This window comes from Bombina bombina, chromosome 2, assembly GCF_027579735.1.
Source record: "Bombina bombina isolate aBomBom1 chromosome 2, aBomBom1.pri, whole genome shotgun sequence".
Lineage (NCBI taxonomy): Eukaryota > Metazoa > Chordata > Amphibia > Anura > Bombinatoridae > Bombina > Bombina bombina.
Window position 1 is genome coordinate 796,350,296 of NC_069500.1, and position 21,773 is coordinate 796,372,068.

Consider the following 21,773-nt stretch of genomic DNA (forward strand, 5'->3'; position numbering starts at 1 on the left):
TGGAAAGTAGAGTTGATTTAGAAGCCATATCAGCATTCCAAGTTTTAAGCCATAAAGCTCTTCTAGCTAGAATAGCTAGAGACATAAACCTGACATCAACTCTGATAATATCAAAGATGGCATCACAGATAAAATTATTAGCATGCTGAAGAAGAATAATAATATTATGAGAATCATGATCTGTTACTTGTTGCGCTAAAGTCTCCAACCAAAAAGTTGAAGCTGCAGCAACATCAGCCAATGATATAGCAGGTCTAAGAAGATTACCTGAACACAGATAAGCTTTTCTTAGAAAGGATTCAATTTTCCTATCTAAAGGATCTTTAAACGAAGTACCATCCGACGTAGGAATAGTAGTACGTTTAGCAAGGGTAGAAATAGCCCCATCGACTTTAGGGATTTTGTCCCAAAATTCTAATCTGTCAGACGGCACAGGATATAATTGCTTAAAACGTTTAGAAGGAGTAAATTAATTACCCAATTTATCCCATTCTCTGGAAATTACTTCAGAAATAGCATTAGGAACAGGAAAAACTTCTGGAATAACCACAGGAGATTTAAATACCTTATCTAAACGTTTAGAATTAGTATCAAGAGGACCAGAATCCTCTATTTCTAAAGCAATTAGTACTTCTTTAAGTAAAGAACGAATAAATTCCATTTTAAATAAATATGAAGATTTATCAGCATCAATCTCTGAGACAGAATCCTCTGAACCAGAAGAGTCATCAGAATCAGAATGATGATGTTCATTTAAAAATTCATCTGTAGAGAGAGAAGTTTTAAAAGATTTTTTATGTTTACTAGAAGGAGAAATAACAGACATAGCCTTCTTGATGGATTCAGAAACAAAATCAGAAACAAAATCTCTTATGTTATCTCTTATGTTATCTTATGTTATCAGGAACATTCTGCACCTTAGATGTTGAAGGAACTGCAACAGGCAATGGTACATTACTAAAGGAAATATTATCTACTATTAACAAGTTTGTCATGACAATTAATACAAACAACAGCCGGAGGAATAGCTACCAAAAGTTTACAGCAGATACACTTAGCTTTGGTAGTTCCAGCACTAGACAGCGATTTTCCTGAAGTATCTTCTGACTCAGATGCAATGTGAGACATCTTGCAATATGTAAGAGAAAAAACAACATATAAAGCAAAATTGATCAAATTCCTTAAATGACAGTTTCAGGAATGGGAAAAAATGCCAATAAACAAGCTTCTAGTAACCAGAAGCAAAGAAAAAATGAGACTGAAATAATGTGGAGACAAAAGCGACGCCCATATTTTTTGGCGCCAAATAAGACGCCCACATTATTTGGCTCCTAAATGCTTTTTGGCGCCAAAAATGACGCCACATCCGGAACGCCGACATTTTTGGCGCAAAAGGACGTCAAAAAATGACGCAACTTCTGGCGACACGTATGACGCCGGAAACAGAAAAGATTTTTTGCGCCAAAAAAGTCAGCGCCAAGAATGACGCAATAAAATGAAGCATTTTCAGCCCCCGCGAGCCTAACAGCCCACAGGGAAAAAAAGAGTCAAATTTTAAGGTAAGAAAAAAATTGATTCATTATCCCAAATATGAAACTGACTGTCTGAAAATAAGGAATGTTGGACATCCTGAGTCAAGGCAAATAAATGTTTGAATACATATATTTAGAACTTTATAAATAAAGTGCCCAACCATAGCTTAGAGTGTCACAGAAAATAAGATTTACTTACCCCAGGACACTCATCTACATGTTTGTAGAAAGCCAAACCAGTACTGAAACGAAAATCAGCAGAGGTAATGGTATATAAATAAGAGTATATCGTCGATCTGAAAAGGGAGGTAAGAGATGAATCTCTACGACCGATAACAGAGAACCTATGAAATAGACCTCGTAGAAGGAGATCACTGCATTCAAATAGGCAATACTCTCCTCACATCCCTCTTACATTCACTGCACGCTGAGAGGAAAACCGGGCTCCAACTTGCTGCGGAGCGCATATCAACGTAGAATCTAGCACAAACTTACTTCACCACCTCCATAGGAGGCAAAGTTTGTAAAACTGAATTGTGGGTGTGGTGAGGGGTGTATTTATAGACATTTTGAGGTTTGGGAAACTTTGCCCCTCCTGGTAGGAATGTATATCCCATACGTCACTAGCTCATGGACTCTTGCTAATTACATGAAAGAAATTAAGGGACTGGGAGTAGCTGAAAATGTTAGCTCATGGATAAAAAATCTGGATAAAAGACAGGGAGCAATGACTAGTAGTAACGGATCATACTAAGTTTAGACAAAGGTAATCAGTGGAGTCCCCAGGGATCAGCACTGGGCCCTGTTCTTTTTAATATTTTAATTAATGACTTGGAGCAAGGATTAAATAGCATCTCTATTTTTGCAGATGATACAAAGTTGTGTAATTGTGTAACCAGCGCTACAGAATTTAGCGACGCTATACAACTAAATGATAATAACTCATTACCTAAGGAGGTAGTAAATACCAATACCTTAGATACATTAAAAAATTATTTAGATACATTTCTGGCTATTGACATAATTCAGGGATATGATTGCTTGTGTTAAATGGGTCACCTTTTTAAATGGGATTATTTTTTGCTCAACTGGAGCTTTTTTGTAAGTAAATTAAAATTTGAAATTTTGAACTCGATGAACTTCTGTCTTTTTTTTAAACCTCATCTACTATATTACTATGTTACTGCACATGTGTAAACACATCTGTCATGTAATGCATTAAAATCCAGATTACAACATGGCGGCACCCATGACTAAAGGGAGGTGAGAAATAATATCAATACTATGCTTATAAAATGTATTTAGGCCTAGATTACAAGTGGAGCGCTAATTTACTGTGCAACTGCAAACAAGCAAATTTTCCCATTTGGGGGCACAATAAATAACCACCCATTACAAGCGGCTGGTTATTGCTACTGCGAGCTTGCGGTAGCAATTAGCGCTTATAAAATTAACCAAAGATCAGATCTCTGACTCATTTTATAAATGTCCCCCAAATGCCCCATAAATAAATTATAATGTTCTTTATTAAAAAAATAAAGAAAGAAGCATCTTTATTTTTTAATAAAATAACTGCAAGCGCTTGCTGATTGGTGCCTAAATGTAGACACCAATCAGCGACTACCCAGGTGCTGAAACAAAAATGGGCCGGCTCCTAGGCTTACATTCTTCCTTTTTCAAAGAAAAATAGCAAGAGAACAAAGAAAAATTGATAATAGGAGTAAATTAGAAAGTTGCTTGAAATTGCATGCTCTATCTGAATCATGAAAGTTTAATTTTGACTAGACTATCCCTATAATATGTGTATATACACATTTTAACATATAAATATATAGGCATATAATCATATACATATATATTTACATTGCGGTCTATGGGAACACACAGTTTCAATAGACCATAATGTAAAGGCACTTTTCAGTGCAGTTTTTTTTCCTAACACCCCACTCCCAACCACTATAAAGCCCCAGAACTGCCTAGTGCAGTTTTTTTAATTAAAAAATAATGCTAGATTTTTTTTTTAAATAAAAAACTACAATGCCCTCTATTTTGAGGACATTTGGGGCACTTTTAGAAAATTAACTGTATATACTCCAAGTGATACAGCACCTGTAGGTATGTGCTCGTGAAGACCTGGGGTTGCTGCCAAGTTCCCCAAGCAACTATTCAATCAATCAATGGTCGGTCCACAGCACTATAGTAATATTCACTTTATTGGAAACAGAATGAAAAGAAAAAGAATAAAACCCTGAAATGTCACATTTTTGTTTTTTTATGTTTCCAATAAAGTGAATTTTACTATAGTGCTGTGGACCGACCATTGATTGATTGTTTAGAAAATTAACCAGAGATCTAATCTTTGGTTAATTTTTCGGAGTGCTAATTGCTACCACAAGGTTGCGGTAAAAATAACCAGCCACTTGTTAATTATTGTGCTCCCGCATACAGCAAATTTGCACATTTGCCGGAGGGCAATAATTTAGAGCTCCCCTTGTAATCTAGCCCTTAGAGTTGTGTTATGTACTAGAGCTCCTCAAATAAGTCACACACTTTCCCTAATATATAGTTTGCTGGTTTGCACCCTAACTGTGTATATCCCCCCATATCTAGAAAGTTGGGAAACTAATTTAGGAACTGTATCTACTACCTCAAAAAGGGTTTTTAATTTTCCAAATGTCTATGAAAATGTTTATTTCTGCATCAGTGTTAGAAATGAACCTGAAAATCCTACATAGGTTGTATTTTATGCTTCAAATATTGCATTGTCTTTTCCACACCAAGATGAATAGATGTTTGATATTTAACTACGTAGGCAGTAGTATGATCCACATGTGGTGGGGGTGCACAGTAATTAAAAACCTGTAGAGGGAAGTAATACATGAAATTGAAGGATTTCTAGAAACCCATCTTAATTTGGATCAATTAATCTGGCTTTTAAACAAGCATGTCAAGATAAACCCTATTTACAATTATTTTATATAATGTCCAATAGTAAAAAGTTTCTTATTGCTAAAAATTGGAAGAAGAAAAAAGACCCTTAACACGTCACTATGGGTTAGATGAGTCTCTAATTTTCTAGAATTGAAAGATTAATTGTAAGAGGAATGACAAAACGGTGGTCTTTTTGGAAATGTCATGTAGATAACAAAATAGTCTTCTTATCAAATAGCAAAATATCAACATGTTTTGGTCTCTAATGAGGCCTTTTTTCAAAATTATCGGTATAAAGCCTGGTTTAACTGCTTTGTCATTTTTTTTTTTTTGTTGGTCTCTGCACTTTTCCGTATACTCTTCTGAGCCAGTATGTTTTAATTTTTTTGTAAACCGTCTTTTTTTGCCTGGTGTCAATCGCTTGTGGTTCATAATAAAGAATCACAGAATATACAAATGTTAAAGATAGATTTAGCGTCAGTAATACTCGGTATACAAGAATTACAATGAACAATTTATATTACTTGATTTGTAATAAATAATTCTGCATGAGTATGGTCTCCGAGTATATCCTTGTTTCTACAGCTAGAAGGACGCCATACAATCTTCAAGCATCCCATAACTTGATGAAACTTGATGTTTTTCACAGCTTCTATAGCATCATCCTTCTTGATATGCACATACATTGACAATAACTTCCAAAACTGTTTTTATAGGTGACCTTATCAAGGAGCAAAGTTGTTTAGAATATTATTTTCCTTTTCAGTAGATTAGAGTAGGCTTGACAAATCCTCAATTTAGTTAAAAGTTAGCATATAATAGAATATTAATTCTGACATCATTGTTTTATCTTTTTTGTCCTAATCAATGAAGAACAAACTTTTCATAACTTTGGATTCCATAACAGCAAATGTTGTGTGTTTCTCTGAATGGAAGGTGTTATGAAATGCATGTGAATTGCCATAAAGCAAGAGACTTTAAAGTATATTAAACACATTTTGAGCTTGTTGAAGTGTCCCTTTAAAGGGATTCCAAAGTCAAACTGTCCCTTTAAAGGGATTCTAAAGTCAAAATAAAACTTTGTTGATTCAGACAGAGCATACAATTAAAAGAAAAAATATGTCCAATTTGCTTCCATTATAAAACTGTATGCAATATTTTTATATGAGTGTTTTGATTAGTCAAATAATGTATTTTTCTTCATCAGACCATGAAGATGTCTAATCACGTAATTAAATGTATTATTTTATGTTTTAATTAGAGTAATGGATTAAGTTTAATGTTTGAATATTGTGCATTAAATTTAATCAATATTATGCATATTTTAGATAAAATCAATATAGTCTTCTTGGGTCTGCACCAACTACATTACTTAAAATATATATCTATTTAAAAAAATTCCTTGTTGAGCTTGTTCATTAGTTTATATCTTTTTTTTACCTTTTATTGGCCAATACTATGGATTAAGAAAAAAGGGATGTGGGTGGCGCCACTGAAGGCTAACTGTATAACAGATCAAATAAAATCAAATAAATAATATTAATAGTGTAATATCAATGTTGTAAATTGATTGCGATCCAATGCATAAAAGAAGTAATAAAATGCCCCTTTGGGTCTAAACACAAGGTAATAACTATCAGTATAGATAAATGGATAAGTCACGGGGCTGAGTTATAACAGTATAAATCACAACATATACTAGTAGGACTCCTATGTAGCTAAAACACACTCAGCTGAAAAATTGTGATACAAATAATGGGGTGTTGAATAAAACTAGTTTAATAAAGGTACATTTACTAATAAAACATTTTATCACAGGACATTCAGACACATATAGCTATAATAGCACCGGTGCTAACAAACTTTAAAAACCTTAATAGAACAATGTTAAATTCATATAAGACTAAAAGTTAATAACGATAATACTAGCTAATAATAATAAATAAAGAGCTAAATGCATACAAAAAAGGCTCAAAAATAAACCCAAAAATGCAATAAAATGGACATAAGAAAACGTTGTCAAGGAACCTAATACAGCAGCATTTCTCAAAGTTTTTTTGGATACCTCTGCTGCGTGAGCACTAGTAATGGTTCTATTTGATACTGTTCCGGACCAGGGTTATAATGTTGCAACATACAGTGAGTAAAGTGACAAAGGCCTAAAGCCGATACGCGTGGATTGTACTGATTCCCTAAAACACCTGTGAGAGTGTTTGCAAGACAAGGAGAGGCTGATTGAAAGCCTCGCATGAACAGCTACTGAGCTCCCAGAACCGTACCATCAAGCCAGGATCAATAGCTTGAACCGACCAAGCAAGGAGGAAGGCTGATTGGTTGAACGGTAGGAGCGGGTTTTTTCAAAAAAAGTGCGCGCACTGAGTTCCTATACGACTACCGACGGAGCAGAAGGAATTCCCTTACGGCATCAGCAAATACTTAGAGCTGCCAGCTACATCGTCTAATTCATCTAAGTGAAAGTTCTAATTGTTAAGAAGTTAACCTGGTGGTTATTCAACCCCGAGACTGGTCTGTGGTTTCTCAAGTAAGTGAAAACCGTCAATTTAAAATCCAGCATTATTTCTGTGACTTAATTCCAGTTTGCTATAAAGCCACGAATTCGTTACAAAGTTACAAACATCCAAAAAAGAGTCCGGGTTATTTAAAGACTCATGTGACACAATCACTTTACTCACTGTATGTTGCAACATTATAACCCTGGTCCGGAACAGTATCAAATAGAACCATTACTAGTGCTCACGCAGCAGAGGTATCCAAATAGACTTTGAGAAATGCTGCTGTATTAGGTTCCTTGACAACGTTTTCTTATGTCCATTTTATTGCATTTTTGGGTTTATTTTTGAGCCTTTTTTGTATGCATTTAGCTCTTTATTTATTATTCTTAGCTAGTATTATCGTTATTAACTTTTAGTCTTATATGAATTTAACATTGTTCTATTAAGGTTTTTAAAGTTTGTTAGCACCGGTGCTATTATAGCTATATGTGTCTGAATGTCCTGTGATAAAATGTTTTATTAGTAAATGTACCTTTATTAAACTAGTTTTATTCAACACCCCATTATTTGTATCACAATTTTTCAGCTGAGTGTGTTTTAGCTACATAGGAGTCCTACTAGTATATGTTGTGATTTATATTGTTATAACTCAGCCCCGTGACTTATCCATTTATCTATACTGATAGTTATTACCTTGTGTTTAGACCCAAAGGGGCATTTTATTACTTCTTTTATGCATTGGATCGCAATCAATTTACAACATTGATATTACACTATTAATATTATTTATTTGATTTTATTTGATCTGTTATACAGTTAGCCTTCAGTGGCGCCACCCACATCCCTTTTTTCTTGGTTCAACGATTTTTTCACACACTGTGAGGAGTGTGAATAGTGGGTAGGCTACAACTGTCATCACTGAGCTCCCTGACATATCTAACTTATCTTATCAATACTATGGATTAGTCTAAAATCCAATTTCTGAACACATAGCTCCAATTTTGTTAATTAAATATATATATATATATATATATATATATATATATATATATATATATATATATATATATATATTTACATATATTTCCTTGGTTTGGCTGTGCTGTTATCAGAGCATACCATGGCGTTCACCATATCAGATGAGCAATGGGAGGCTGACCTCTCTGAAACTTTGTTGAACAATCTTTGCACCTCTGAAAATGAAGAGGAGCAACCGATGAATATTCATCAATGCTTTAAAAGGTATAGAAATCTATTAGCGAAACAAGTTAAAATGAGAGCTGAGACTTCAAGCCTTGAAAATTATGTCAAAAATAAAATCATCCCTTGAGGCTTATGCCTGCACCTCGACCCTGGTACAGGGTTAAGAGAGGAGGAAGGGGGAGACATGTTTCTTGAGGAATGGAACCATAGCATCTCAGATTGCTCTTTTGTGTTGATGGGTAAAATGATTGATAGAAACAAAATTAGATTGGAGGTTGAACAAACTTTAAAAGAAGTGACTTTGTTTGAAAAAGATAAGAATTTTATAAAACGTAATAATGACGTCAGGGACATAATAACAAAATTACAAACTGACATCAAATTAACAAAGAGTCACAAGTTGGCTTGTGATCAGGATGACTTTAAGAAAAATAAAGTATATACATATTATACAGCAAGGAATTCATATGACTCAGGGATTGACAACTCTGACATTGAGAGTGAAGATGTGAGGTCAAAAAACGAGAAACGTTTAGCCCTAGACGGAGGAGAGGTAGAAAACAAAGAAAAAAGGAGGAAAATACAAACTTACAAGAGAGAAGATATCACATGAGATTCAGCAGGACAGGGAATATAGGACAGTTTCAGATGAGAGGTCAGAACTACAGGAGGAGAAGAGTGAGACAGAGGGACTTTTAGAATCCCCACAAAAAGTTAACTTTCAAATTATCAATCTGTCCTCATTTAAACTCAATACAGCCCATATAAGTCTTCTCCAAAAGGGTTTGTCTTTTTGCCCTTAAACACATTTGGATAAATTTGAGTTTTTAAAAGATCTCCATTATTTTGCGAGAAAGATCATACTATCACAAATATATAAAAAGAAGAAGAATGTGAGCAGTGCTGTGTGCTGTGTTGGGCAATTATGATTCTTTGGCAATTTCTAACTTAGAAAGTCTCTTAGATGAAAATTACACTTTGACTATACCTGATACATCGGTAATTGAAAATGAACAATCGTTGATTGTAAAAAACAATTTTAAATCCAAATCCATATTTATGCCATCACTATCAACAATACCAACAGTACAACACTTTGTTAAATCTGTTGAGAGAGACATTGAAAAAATAGCTTGTACAGGAGTTATAAATTATAATCTTACAAAGGCAGAAAGGAAGGCTTTAAAAGACTTACTGCTAGAATACAAGTCTTGCATTAGCCTTAAAAAGCAGCGTTGAGAGGTCCCAACGCTGCTTTTTAACGCCCGCTGGTATTACGAGTCTGGCAGGTACAGGTGTACCGCTCACTTTTCTTCCGTGACCCGAGCATACCGCAAATCCCCTTACGTCAATTGCATATACTATCTTTTTAATGGGATTTGCCTAACGCTGGTATTACGAGTCTTGGAAGAAGTGAGCGGTAGACCCTCTCCTGTCAAGACTTCTACCGCAGAGTCAGTAGTTAAGAGTTTTGTGGGCAAACGCCGTAACATAAAACTCTTAACTAAAGTGCTAAAAAGTACACTAACACCCATAAACTACCTATTAACCCCTAAACCGAGGCCCCCCCCACATCGGAAACACTTTAATAAATATATTAACCCCTAATCTGCCGACCGGACATCGCCGCCACTTTAATAAATATATTAACCCCTAAACCGCCGCACTCATGCCTTGCAAACACTAGTTAAATTTTATTAACCCCTAATCTGCTGTCCCTAATATCGCCAACAGCTACCTACATTTATTAACCCCTAATCTGCCATCCCCAACATCGCTGCTACTATATTAAAGGTATTAACCCCTAAACCTAAGTTCAAACCTAACCCTAATCCCCCCTAACTTAAATATCATTTAAAATAATCTAAATAAAATTACTACAATTAAATAAATGAATCCAATTTAAAACTAAATACTTATCTGTAAAATAAACTCTAAGCTAGCTACAATATAACTAATAGTTACATTGTGGCTAGCTTAGGGTTTATATTTATTTTACAAGCAACTTTGTATTTATTTTAACTAGGTACAATAGTTATTAAATAGTTATTAACTATTTAATAACTTCCTAGTCAAAATAAAGACAAATATACCTGTAAAATAAATCCTAACCTAAGTTACAATTACACCTAATACTACACTATCATTACATAAATTACCTAAACTACCTACAATTAATTACAATTAAATTAAATAAACTAAAGTACGAAACCCCCCCACTAAATTACAGAAAATAAAAAAATAATTAAAAATTTTTTAAACTAATTACACCTACTCTAATCCCGCTAATAAAATAAAAAAGCCCCCCAAAATAATAAAATTCCCTACCCTATACTAAATTACAAATAGCCCTTAAAAGGGCCTTTTGCGGGGCATTGCCCCAAAGTAATCAGCTCTTTTACCTGAAAAAAAGACAATACCCCCCAACATTAAAACCCACCACCCACACACCCAACCCTACTCTAAAACCCACCCAATCCCCCCTTAAAAAAATCTAACACTAACCCCTTGAAGATCACCCTACCTTGAGCCGTCTTTGCCCAGTTGGGCACAAGTGGACCTCCAGAGGGGCAGAAGTCTTCATCCGATCTGGGCAGAAGAGGTCCTCCAAGCGGCAGAAGTCTTCATCCAGACGGCATATTCTATCTTCATCCATCCCGAGCAGAGCGGGTCAATCTTCAATCCAGCCGACGCAGAGCCATCCTCTTCAAAAGTCCAAGCGAAGAATGAAGGTTCCTTTAAATGACGTCATCCAAGATGGTGTCCCTTGAATTCCGATTGGCTGATAGGATTCTATCAGCCAATCGGAATTAAGGTAGGAAAAATCCTATTGGCTGATGCAATCAGCCAATAGGATTGAGCTATCATTCTATTGGCTGATTGCAACAGCCAATATAATGCGAGCTCAATCCTATTGGCTGATTGGATCAGCCAATAGGATTGAACTTCAATCCTATTGGCTGATTGGATCAACCAATAGGATTTTTCCTATTGGCTGATTGGATCAACCAATAGGATTTTTCCTACTGATTGTCTGATAGAATCCTATCAGCCAATCGGAATTCAAGGGACGCCATCTTGGATCACGTCATTTAAAGAAACCTTCATTCTTTCGTTTGAAGAGGATGGCTCAGCGTCGGCTGGATTGAAGATGGACCCGCTCCGCTCCGGATAGATGAAGATAGAAGATGCTGTCTGGATGAAGACTTCTGCCCCTCTGTAGGTCCACTTGTGCCCTGCTGGGTGAAGGCGGCTCAAGGTAGGGTGATCTTCAAGGGGTTAGTGTTAGGTTTTTTTACGGGGGGATTGGGTGTGTTTTAGAGTAGGGTTGGGTGTGTGGGTGGTGGGTTGTAATGTTGGGGGGGTATTGTCCTTTTTTTTCAGGTAAAAGAGCTGATTACTTTGGGGCAATGCCCCGCAAAAGGCCCTTTTAAGGGCTATTTGTAATTTAGTATAGGGTAGGGAATTTTATTATTTTGGGGGGCTTTTTTTATTTTATTAGGGGGATTAGAGTAGGTGTAATTAATTTAAAAAAATTGTAATTATTTTTTTATTTTCTGTAATTTAGTGGGGGGGGGTTTCCTACTTTAGTTTATTTAATTTAATTGTAATTAATTGTAGGTAGTTTAGGTAATTTATTTAATGATAGTGTAGTGTTAGGTGTAATTGTAACTTAGGTTAGGATTTATTTTACAGGTATATTTGTCTTTATTTTAACTAGGAAGTTATTAAATAGTTAATAACTATTTAATAACTATTGTACCTAGTTAAAATAAATACAAACTTGCCTGTAAAATAAATATAAACCCTAAGCTAGCTACAATGTAACTGTTAGTTATATTGTAGCTAGCTTAGGGTTCATTTTACAGGTAAGTATTTAGTTTTAAATAGGAATAATTTATTTAATTGTAGTTATTTTATTTAGATTTATTTAAATTAAATTTAAGTTAGGGGGTGTTAGGGTTAGACTTAGGTTTAGGGGTTAATAAGTTTATTACAGTGGCGGCGACTTTGGTGGCGGCAGATTAGGGGTTAATAAATGTATTTAGGTTGCTGCAACGTTGGGGGGACAGATTAGGGGTTAAGAAATATAATGTAGTGTTCAGCGATGTTGGGGGCAGCAGATTAGGGGTTCATAGGGATAATGTAGGTGGCGGCGGTGTCCAGAGCAGCAGAGTAGGGGTTAATAATTATAATGTAGGCGGCGACGATGTTGGGGACAGCAGATTAGGGGTTAATAAGTGTAAGATTAAGGGTGTTTAGACTTGGGGTTCATGTTAGGGTGTAAGGTGTGGACATAAAATTCCTTTCCCCATAGGAATCAATAGGGCTTCGTTAGGAGCTGAACGCTGCTTTTTTTCAGGTGTTAGTTTTTTTTTCAGCTGGCTAAGCCCCATTGTTTCCTATGGGGAAATCGTGTACGAGCACGTTTAGCCAGCTTAGCACTACCGTAAGCAACACTGGTATTGAGGTGAGATATGGAGCTAAATTTTGCTCTAAGCTCACCTTTTTGCGGATAACGCCAGGTTTAAAAATACCTGTAATACCAGCGTTGTCTTAAGGTAGCGTTAAAAAAAGGCTCGTTAGCAACGCACCCCTGTTACCGCAAAACTCGTAATCTAGGCTTTAGGAAATGCACCAAATTTAATTATTATACCTGCGGAAAAAGGAGGCAATCTAGCACTCCTAGATGAAAATAAATATCAGATAGTTCTAGAACAGTTGAGATACTACACAGATAATTTTGTACAAATTTGGTTACGGTATGTGGCGACATACTCCTGTTGTGGAATGGTTCTGAAGAGATTCTATTCGAATTTATTGATAAATTAAACAACAATTGGAGTAATATCTTCCTAACATACCAGTATGACTTAAAAGAAATAACTTTTTTGGACATTAAAAAGGAAAGAGGTTTCTTGGTAACTGAAAACTATAGAAAGCCAACAGCTACAAATAGCCTGCTACAAGCTAAAAGTCATCATCCTGAAAGCATCAAGAGAGGCATTCCAGTTGGACAGTTCCTCCGTATTAGGAGGAACTGCACTACTCGATCAACCTTTGAAAACCGTGAAGATGAAATGAAAAACAGATTTAGTACAAGAGGATATTCTACAAACTGTATCCAAAAAGCCTACAATAGAGCTAGAAAACATAATAGGGATGACCTACTATATAACAGAACAGCAAAGATAAATGACAATAGTCCTATTCTTGTGACTAAATTCAATTGTCATTGGAACACTCTGAAAGATATTATAAAGGATAATTGGAGATTCCTTTTACCTGATGAGTATTTAGCAGAAGACATAGGAGACAGACCACTTTTAACTGCAAGAAGGGCCCCAAATCTTAGGGACAAATTAATACACAGCAATTACTTGGCATCACCAACTAACTGGCTTTCAAGTGTTAAAGTGAAAGGAAATTTTCTCTGTGGCAAATGTGTCACTTTTGACTACATGGATAAAACTAGACGATTTTCCACAAATCAGAGTAATTCCTTTGATATTAGATATTTCTTCAACTGTAATAATTAAAGCCTAATCTATCTTTTACATTGTTCATGTCCAAAATTCTATGTAGGGAGAGTAAAAAGAAAATTCTAAGATCGAATTAGAGAACATAGAGATGACATTAAAAACAAAGAGTTAGATAGTAGTGTTGCTAGACACTTTATGGAATTCCATCAAGGGGATCCAGAATCACTAAAGTTCACAGGTATAGACAAAGGTATTGTAAATGGAAGAGGAAGAGACCAGGATAGATGTTTATTAAGAAAGGAATCTAGATGGATTTATAGACTTCAAACCCTAGCTCCCAATGGGCTTAATGAAAAGATAGATTTTTCCTGCTTCCTTTTATACATGTTTAGTCTTTGAAATTGATTATTATGTATAAATGATGGTTTCCACCCCCTTGCATATCTTTGAAATTAAAGACCTTAGACATTAGGGTCACCCTTAGTCCGGATTGATAGCTGTAAAAATAAATGAAATGGAAGTTCCAAATTAATATTGCCTGTTTTGAATGTTTGCTACATGTGCTATTGATTATTATAGACAGACTGTAAAATGTAGTACATTTACAAGTACAATTCTCTTATAAATGTAAATTTGCGTTTAGAAGCTTCTTCCAACTAAAATGTTAAAATGTGAAATTTGAATGTAATAGACCAACTTTGGTCTACACGTAACTCTCATATGTAAATACACAGTATTCCTAGTATCGCTATTTTGCCTGCTTAGACATATTTAAATATGTATATACGAGAGCTGTGTTTACAACACCACCCTTTGAATTTGTTAAGTCTTGTCTTTCTTCTTAGGTTTTTATCTGTACACTGATAGATTATATATAGAATGAACTCCGTGGGCTTTCCACACATAGGTCTAATGTATTGACTAGTAATGTTAGTTGTTTAAAAGTTACCCAATCATACTTCACTATTTGTCAGGAGGCCGGACTAAGAGAAGTGAATAAATTAAGTATTCTCACATGACGTAATTACACCCTGACGAAGCCCCGTTGATCAGCCAATGGGAGTGAAACGTACGTAGGTGTTGGCTAGGCTCTCTGACACCCAATGTTTGGCTTGTAAATACTTCCATGTGCTTACATGAAACGGATGTGCTACAGCTTCTCTACAGTGACCGGGCATGTTTTGAAATGGCTTACAGCATGGACATTCTAATACGGAATTTAATACGCTAAGGAGAGGTATCAATTTGTTGTTACAGACACGGTAACCGCTTATGTGGAGCTTGCTTGATGTTGCTTGCCATCCGGACTGTCTATTTTGTTGACAACTGACCTCTCTCTATTTTATGCCGTTCTCATATTGCATGCCATGACTCACATCTCACTCAGATGCCTACTTGCTTACTTACATGTTTACTTGCTCTAATTATTCAACCATTTCACCATTTAACCATTGAACTGCTGAGGCATTACAAAATATAAGCTTGCATTATAAGGCACCTTGTGTTAAGCAAAATCCGTTCAACTTTGGTGCTGCTACTATGACTTTGTTTCTCATGTCAAGCACAATTGGGCTACCAATCTATTACTTTATACCAACAGGGTGTTGCATGCAATAAGCCAACTTTCTAGGATGCCAGATTTGCCTTTAAGAATTCCATATACAATGGGATATATGTGTGTTTATTATGCCATGATAACAGAATATGCCTATCAATGGATGTATATGAATAAAATAATCCTTTGATACTACTTAAAAGAGTGCTGAAGTCCCATTCTTTGTGTACAATGATTACTATATCCTTGGGATCTAACTTTTTAGTTTAAATCAATATAGCCTTATTGGGTCTGCACCAACTACATTACTTAAAATATATATCTATTTCAAAAAATTCCTTGTTGAGCTTGTTCATTAGTTTATATCTATATTTTGGATTAAACTCACACTATTTCTGTAGCCTCTAGCCATCCCTTTAAACTCCACTTAAAATTCTGACCTATGTCATTGCCTACTCTTGTGATAAAGATAACTACATAGTTTTATATGGATCATTTTATCACAGAACAATAAATAAATAAAAATCAAACAGCATAATTGTGAGGTTATCTTGCTTGTTACTGTGTTTACTTTCAAACAAAACCCAGAAAAATATTGATTTTGAGATTGCAATAGACTTTGGCAAGAACCAGCTTTTTTAAGTAAAAATGTTAAATGCCTTTCTCATTAGTTAAAGTAGCACACTCATTCTACACTTCCTCATCTCCATGTTTAAGAATGCAACAAGTCTATGCAAGTGCACTGGGCTTGGCAATTTCTTTTCTTATGCCCCACAGTAAAATATACAGAAGCAGAAAAAGTATACAAACAGCACAATGCTCTGTCATCATTATTTTTCTGTTTTATTGGTGGTTCCAGTTACTATTCTGAAAGTTGAATGCACAGGTAAGATTACTTTAGCGTTCTAATACTGTAGTTGTGTATGATGTGCCTGTGCGTGAGTGAGTGTGCTTGTGTAATGTATGTGTGTGTTTATAAAGGGGGTTGTATGATGTGCCTGTGCGTGAGTGAGTGTGCTTGTGTAATGTATGTGTGTGTTTATAAAGGGGCTTGTATGATGTGCCTGCGTGTGAGTGGGCTTGTGTAATGTATGTTTGTGTATAAAGGGGCTTGTATGATGTGCCTGCGTGTGAGTGAGTGTGCTTGTGTAATGTATGTGTGTGTATTAAGGGGTTTGTATGATGTGCCTGTGCATGAGTGAGTGTGCTTGTGTAATGTATGTGTGTGTATAAAGGGGCTTGTATGATGTGACTGCGTGTGAGTGAGTGGGCTTGTGTAATGTATGTGTGTGTATATAAAGGGGCTTGTATGATGTGACTGCGTGTGAGTGAGTGTGCTTGTGTAATGTATGTTTGTGTATAAAGGGGCTTGTATGATGTGACTGCGTGTGAGTGAGTGTGCTTGTGTAATGTATGTGTGTGTATTAAGGGGTTTGTATGATGTGCCTGTGCATGAGTGAGTGTGCTTGTGTAATGTATGTGTGTGTTTATAAAGGGGCTTGTATGATGTGCCTGCGTGTGAGTGAGTGGGCTTGTGTAATGTATGTTTGTGTATAAAGGGGCTTGTATGATGTGCCTGTGCGTGAGTGAGTGTGCTTGTGTAATGTATGTGTGTGTATTAAGGGGTTTGTATGATGTGCTAGATATAATGATGCATTCAAAGAAAAGATTAGTCTGAGAATAACATGTTGATGTATTTTTTTTAAAGTTTATTAGCTGTTTAAATATTGGCAAAATAAGTGTAAAGTTTTATGGGCCGATTTATTATAGTGCGAGCGGACATGATCATGTCCGCCGCACACCGATAAATCCCGACAGCATACGTTGTCGGCATTTATCATTGCACAAGCATTCCTTGTGAAATGCTTGTGCAATGCCCCCCCTGCATATTCGCAGCCACTAACAGGGAATGTCCGTCGCCTCAGAGGTGGCGGACGAGTTAAGGAGCAGCGGTTTTAAGACCGCTGCTTCTTAACGCCTGTTTCCGGTGAGCCTCATGGCTCGCGCAGAAACAGCTGCATAAGGCAGCATACAGGGCTTGATACATCGCCCCTATATGTCTATAAAACAATGAGTTCTGCCATGTTGTAACTTAGGTTACCTTCTCTGCTGTGGCCAATTAGGGACAGTTATAAATAGATCACTAGTGTGTGCAGCTAATGGCTGTGTGGACTATAACAGTGTTCTGCACTTCATCATTTCTAACAGGAGCTGATAAGCTCACAATTTCAGAATAGAATTACAGGAAAAGCAGACAAAATAAATAATGAAAGTAATGAAAGTTGTTTTTACATATACTATTTATCATTTTATGTCACCACCTCAAAGTGTTTAATGTCCCTTTAAATTGTGAAGGGTCCATTACTTTCTGTCACAACCCCACAAGGGGGCTGTGGTCTCTACAGGAAAGCAAAGTATCAGATTTTCCTTTGAAATGTTGCTAGAAGACACCTGCTCTAGCTGTAGTTCGTTTATTTCACATGCTTAGTAGAGAACTTTTGCTCCAAAAATCATGTGATGGTAAAAACATAAGTTATGTAATGTCTGGTTCATTGGGTAACTGGAGGCAGTGGCTACACTGATAATTTCTAAGTCCTTCTCCATTATCATGATATGAGACTGTCCCTCGCTGAATTTTGTCATGTTTCACTAAGATAACAGTAGAATTGCCAAAGATCCCCCCCACTAATGACTACACATGACCCTGCTCTCTTGCCTACACCCCCACACCACTGCCCTTGGCTTCAAACACTTTACCCCACCCCCTTTGTTTACAGCCCAGGGTATTACAATAGGATTCCTACATTATTCTAGATTACCTTTCACATAAAGTAATTTACTTCTCCATTCTTTAGTGTATATATCCCTTAGAAAAAAACAATGTAACATGTAAGAACAGATAGCGTAAAACTATTACTGTGTATTTGAATATAGGAAATGGAAAACAAGATTAATCAGGAATAAATTAATAATGACTGGAGATCACTTAGTATCACCATAATATATAGGCAAACGTAATATTCAGTTCAAACTTGAAAAAAGTTCTATTTAAACAATCAAATACTGAGATGAAACCTCTGTGAATGAGATTACATGTATTTTGCTCTAATGTACGGTAGGAATACTCATCAATTATTTATATTAAATAACCTATGGAAAGTTCAGAGCTTTGCCTTGATATCTGCTTGCAGACTCCATATGCTTATTCAAGCTCTGTCTATAATAAGGTGCTGATACCCTCCCCTTATTTGGCTACCACACTTACTGTAGGCCAGGTGTAGGCAAAAAAGATAATACAGTTTTTATTTCATTAATTGCATGTGCAACAAAATGCTGTCCTTTATGAGCAGATGGAACAAGTGAAGGGAGAACTTGCCCATTTTAATGGTAAGTTTTTCCCTTTAGGGAAAACAAGTATCTCCCCATGGCTTTGTTACTAATCCCTATGTTTAATTCAGCCATAATGTTTTTTGGTATAAAAATTTACTCAAATTCCACTCTTTTTAACCATGGCCTGTGTTAGGCAAAACAACGCCCTAGCATGCTTGGAGTTGCCTAACATTTGTCTCAACTTAGCCACTTGAAAAATGCAGGTTTCATAAAGATTTGTACCCTCCTCTTAGCAGAGCTGTGAGTTGCAAAATCATTCACTGAAATCAATAAAGTTCTGTTACACAAGCGTTAACCTCCCAACCCATGGAACAACTTTCAATGTATAAAAAAATCCAATGTAACAGATGAACAGGAAAAAAACCCCATTGAAAAATAAAAATAAAATGAAAATTGAGACAACTTCTTTGACATAGTGAGGCACAATCACACGACTATATCCTGTAGATAAATCACACTATGAAGAGAGAAAAAAACACACAAAAGGGCACCACAAAGTGCAGTATCTTCTTAAAGGGAGTGTATACTGTACACATATTGTCATATAACTACATGTAATAGACACTACTATAAAGAATATGCACAGAAACTGACATAAAAATCTACTATAAAACCTTTTAAAAACTTACTTTGGAGCTCCCAATATAGCACTGCTGAATGATGAGGTTAGACTGAGACACCCACTGAAAGGGGCTGTGAAAGCTAGAAGAGCAGACCCTCCTCCCGTGCATATGAAAAGACCTATTACACAACCAGGAGTCTGTAGACATTAGTACACATTGAAAACTTTGGGGCTTGGTTAGGAGTCTGAAAATCAGCACAAGGTTATTTAAAAATAAGCAAAACCATACATTTTTACAAAAACACTCCCAGGTGGGCTATATAAATGGATTATCTACAAAACATTTATGCAGATAAAAATCTAGTGTGCAATGTTCCTTTAATTATAAGAAATATAAGATAAGATATATTCAACTCACAAGTGTGAACACCTAGTTACTAATAGCCTACTGGGCATTCTACATCTCCCATCTTGAATGAACCTCCCATCTCTTAGATACACATACTTTAGCTGGAAACTTGCAGGAAATCAGTATACCAATGGCACAAATTTATTAAAATTATCAACATTTATTAAAAACCAACAAAGTATTAAAGCTATATAAAATGATTTTAAAGTAAAAAATGTATATGCTTATATATGTTATTTATAAGGACAAATTACTCTCTAGTACTATCGAAAAAGCAATATCTATGGGCGAGATTACATATGCGGCGCAAGCCTTAGCGTAACTGCTGAAACCCGCGTCGCCCGTAATTTCCCCTCGCACATCAGGGAATCACATAAACCCCACCGACAGTTTATAAACTGCCGGTGCCTAAGAAAATTAAAAAAAATAAACCCGACAAGTCAAAACCTCTATATCCGCCATTAACCCATATCGCAATAAACCTAATTAAGCTATTAAAGTGAATGTAAATGTTGATGCTAAAGTGCCGGTTTTTATAAATTTGATTAAAAACAGGGGCACTTTAATTCATCAAAATTTACATTTCACTCGTGTTGTGAAAAAATACTTCCTGGGTCTAAAATGAGGAATCCGGCTTCCTCCAATCACAGCGTTGAATCAGACACTGATTCCCCCAGGGGGCGAAGCTGTGATTGGAGGATGACCAATCCATCATTTCTGACGTCAGAAATGGCTTGCGACGACCAGGGGAAGCTGGAGCGGCTGTCGAGTTTAAAAGGTAAGTATTTTTTCACAACACGAGTGAAATGTAAATTTTGATGAATTAAAGTGCCCCTGTTTTTAATCAAATGTATAAAAACCGGGCACTTTAGAATCAAAATTTACATTCACTTTAATAGCTTAATTAGGTTTATTGCGATATGGGGTAATCTAATTTTTAAAAACTGGGCACTTTAGCATCAAAATTTACATTCACTTTAACTCTTAAACTGTCAACCCCCCACAACGCAAATTACTAAGCCCCCTAACCTAACATCCCCTAAATTAACCCTAATTACATTAAATAAAAAATACTAAGTTACAATTAAATTTAAAAAACCTAACATTACTTAAAAAAAAAAATAAGATTAAATGAAATTAATCTAAAATTACAGAAAATAAAGTCTAACATTACAGAAAAAAATACCAAATTATCCAAAATTAAAAAATTAAACCTATTCCCTATGAAAATAAAAAATCCCCCCCAATATAAAAACACCCCCTAATCTAAACTAAAGTACCAACAGCCCTTAAAAGGGTTTTTGATGTAAAAAATACTAAGTCCCCCCAACAGTAAAACCCCCACCGACAAAACCCCCCAAAATTAAAAAGTCTAACATTAAAAAAACCTAAACTTCACATTGCCCCTAAAGGGGCATTTGTATGGGCATTGCCCTTAAAAGGGCATTTGTCTATTTTATGCCCTTAAAAGGGCAATCAGCTTTTTTAGTCCAAAAAAACCCTAATCTAAAAAAAAAAAAAACCCAAAAAGTAAAAAAATAGCCTAAGTCTAATCCCCAAATAGGTACTCACCGTTCCTGAAGTCCAGCGGAGGTCTTTTTTTAGGCGGTGAAGTCTTCTTGGAGGCGGTGACATCTTCCAGCACAGGGACCTCTTCTAGCTTCATCCAGGACCAAGGCGACGTGGAGCGGAGGTGACCACGGAACAAGACCGGTGACCGCAGAGCCATCCAGGGTAGAGATCCTCTTCGTACGATCACCGCCGCACACTGAGAATTGAATGCAAGGTACCCGTTTAAAAATGCATTCCTATTGGCTGACTTTTTCAAATCAGCCAATAGGATGAGACCTACTGAAATCCTATTGGCTGATTTGAACAGCCAATATGGATGCCCATACAAATGCCACTGGGTAGTTTAGTTTTTTTTAGTGTTAGGTATTTTAATTTTGGGGTGTTTAGTGGGTGGGGGTTTTAATGTTAGGGGGGACTTAGATTTTTTTACATGTAAAAGAGCTGTTGAATTTAGGGCAATGCCCTACACAAGGCCCTTTTAAGGGCTATTGGTAGTTTAGTTTAGATTAGGGGGTGTTTTTATTTGGGGGGGCTTTTTTATTTTCATACGGATTAGGTTTAATTTTTTTATTTTTGATAATGTGGTTTATTTTTTTCTGTAATGTTAGACTTTTTTTTATTTT

At 35.9% G+C, this 21,773-nt stretch overlaps 1 protein-coding gene across 1 annotated transcript in view; it reads left to right on the top strand.

The window, feature by feature from the left end:
- Nucleotides 1-16,005: 16,005 nt before the first annotated feature.
- The window catches only part of LOC128648022 (disintegrin and metalloproteinase domain-containing protein 10-like), a 140,100-nt gene continuing 134,332 nt past the window's right edge, over nt 16,006-21,773 (top strand). Inside the window, exon 1 of the mRNA XM_053700709.1 lies at nt 16,006-16,103. Coding sequence (XP_053556684.1) covers nt 16,034-16,103 — 70 coding nt within the window. The 5' untranslated portion in view covers nt 16,006-16,033. The remainder of the gene's footprint in view (nt 16,104-21,773) is intronic.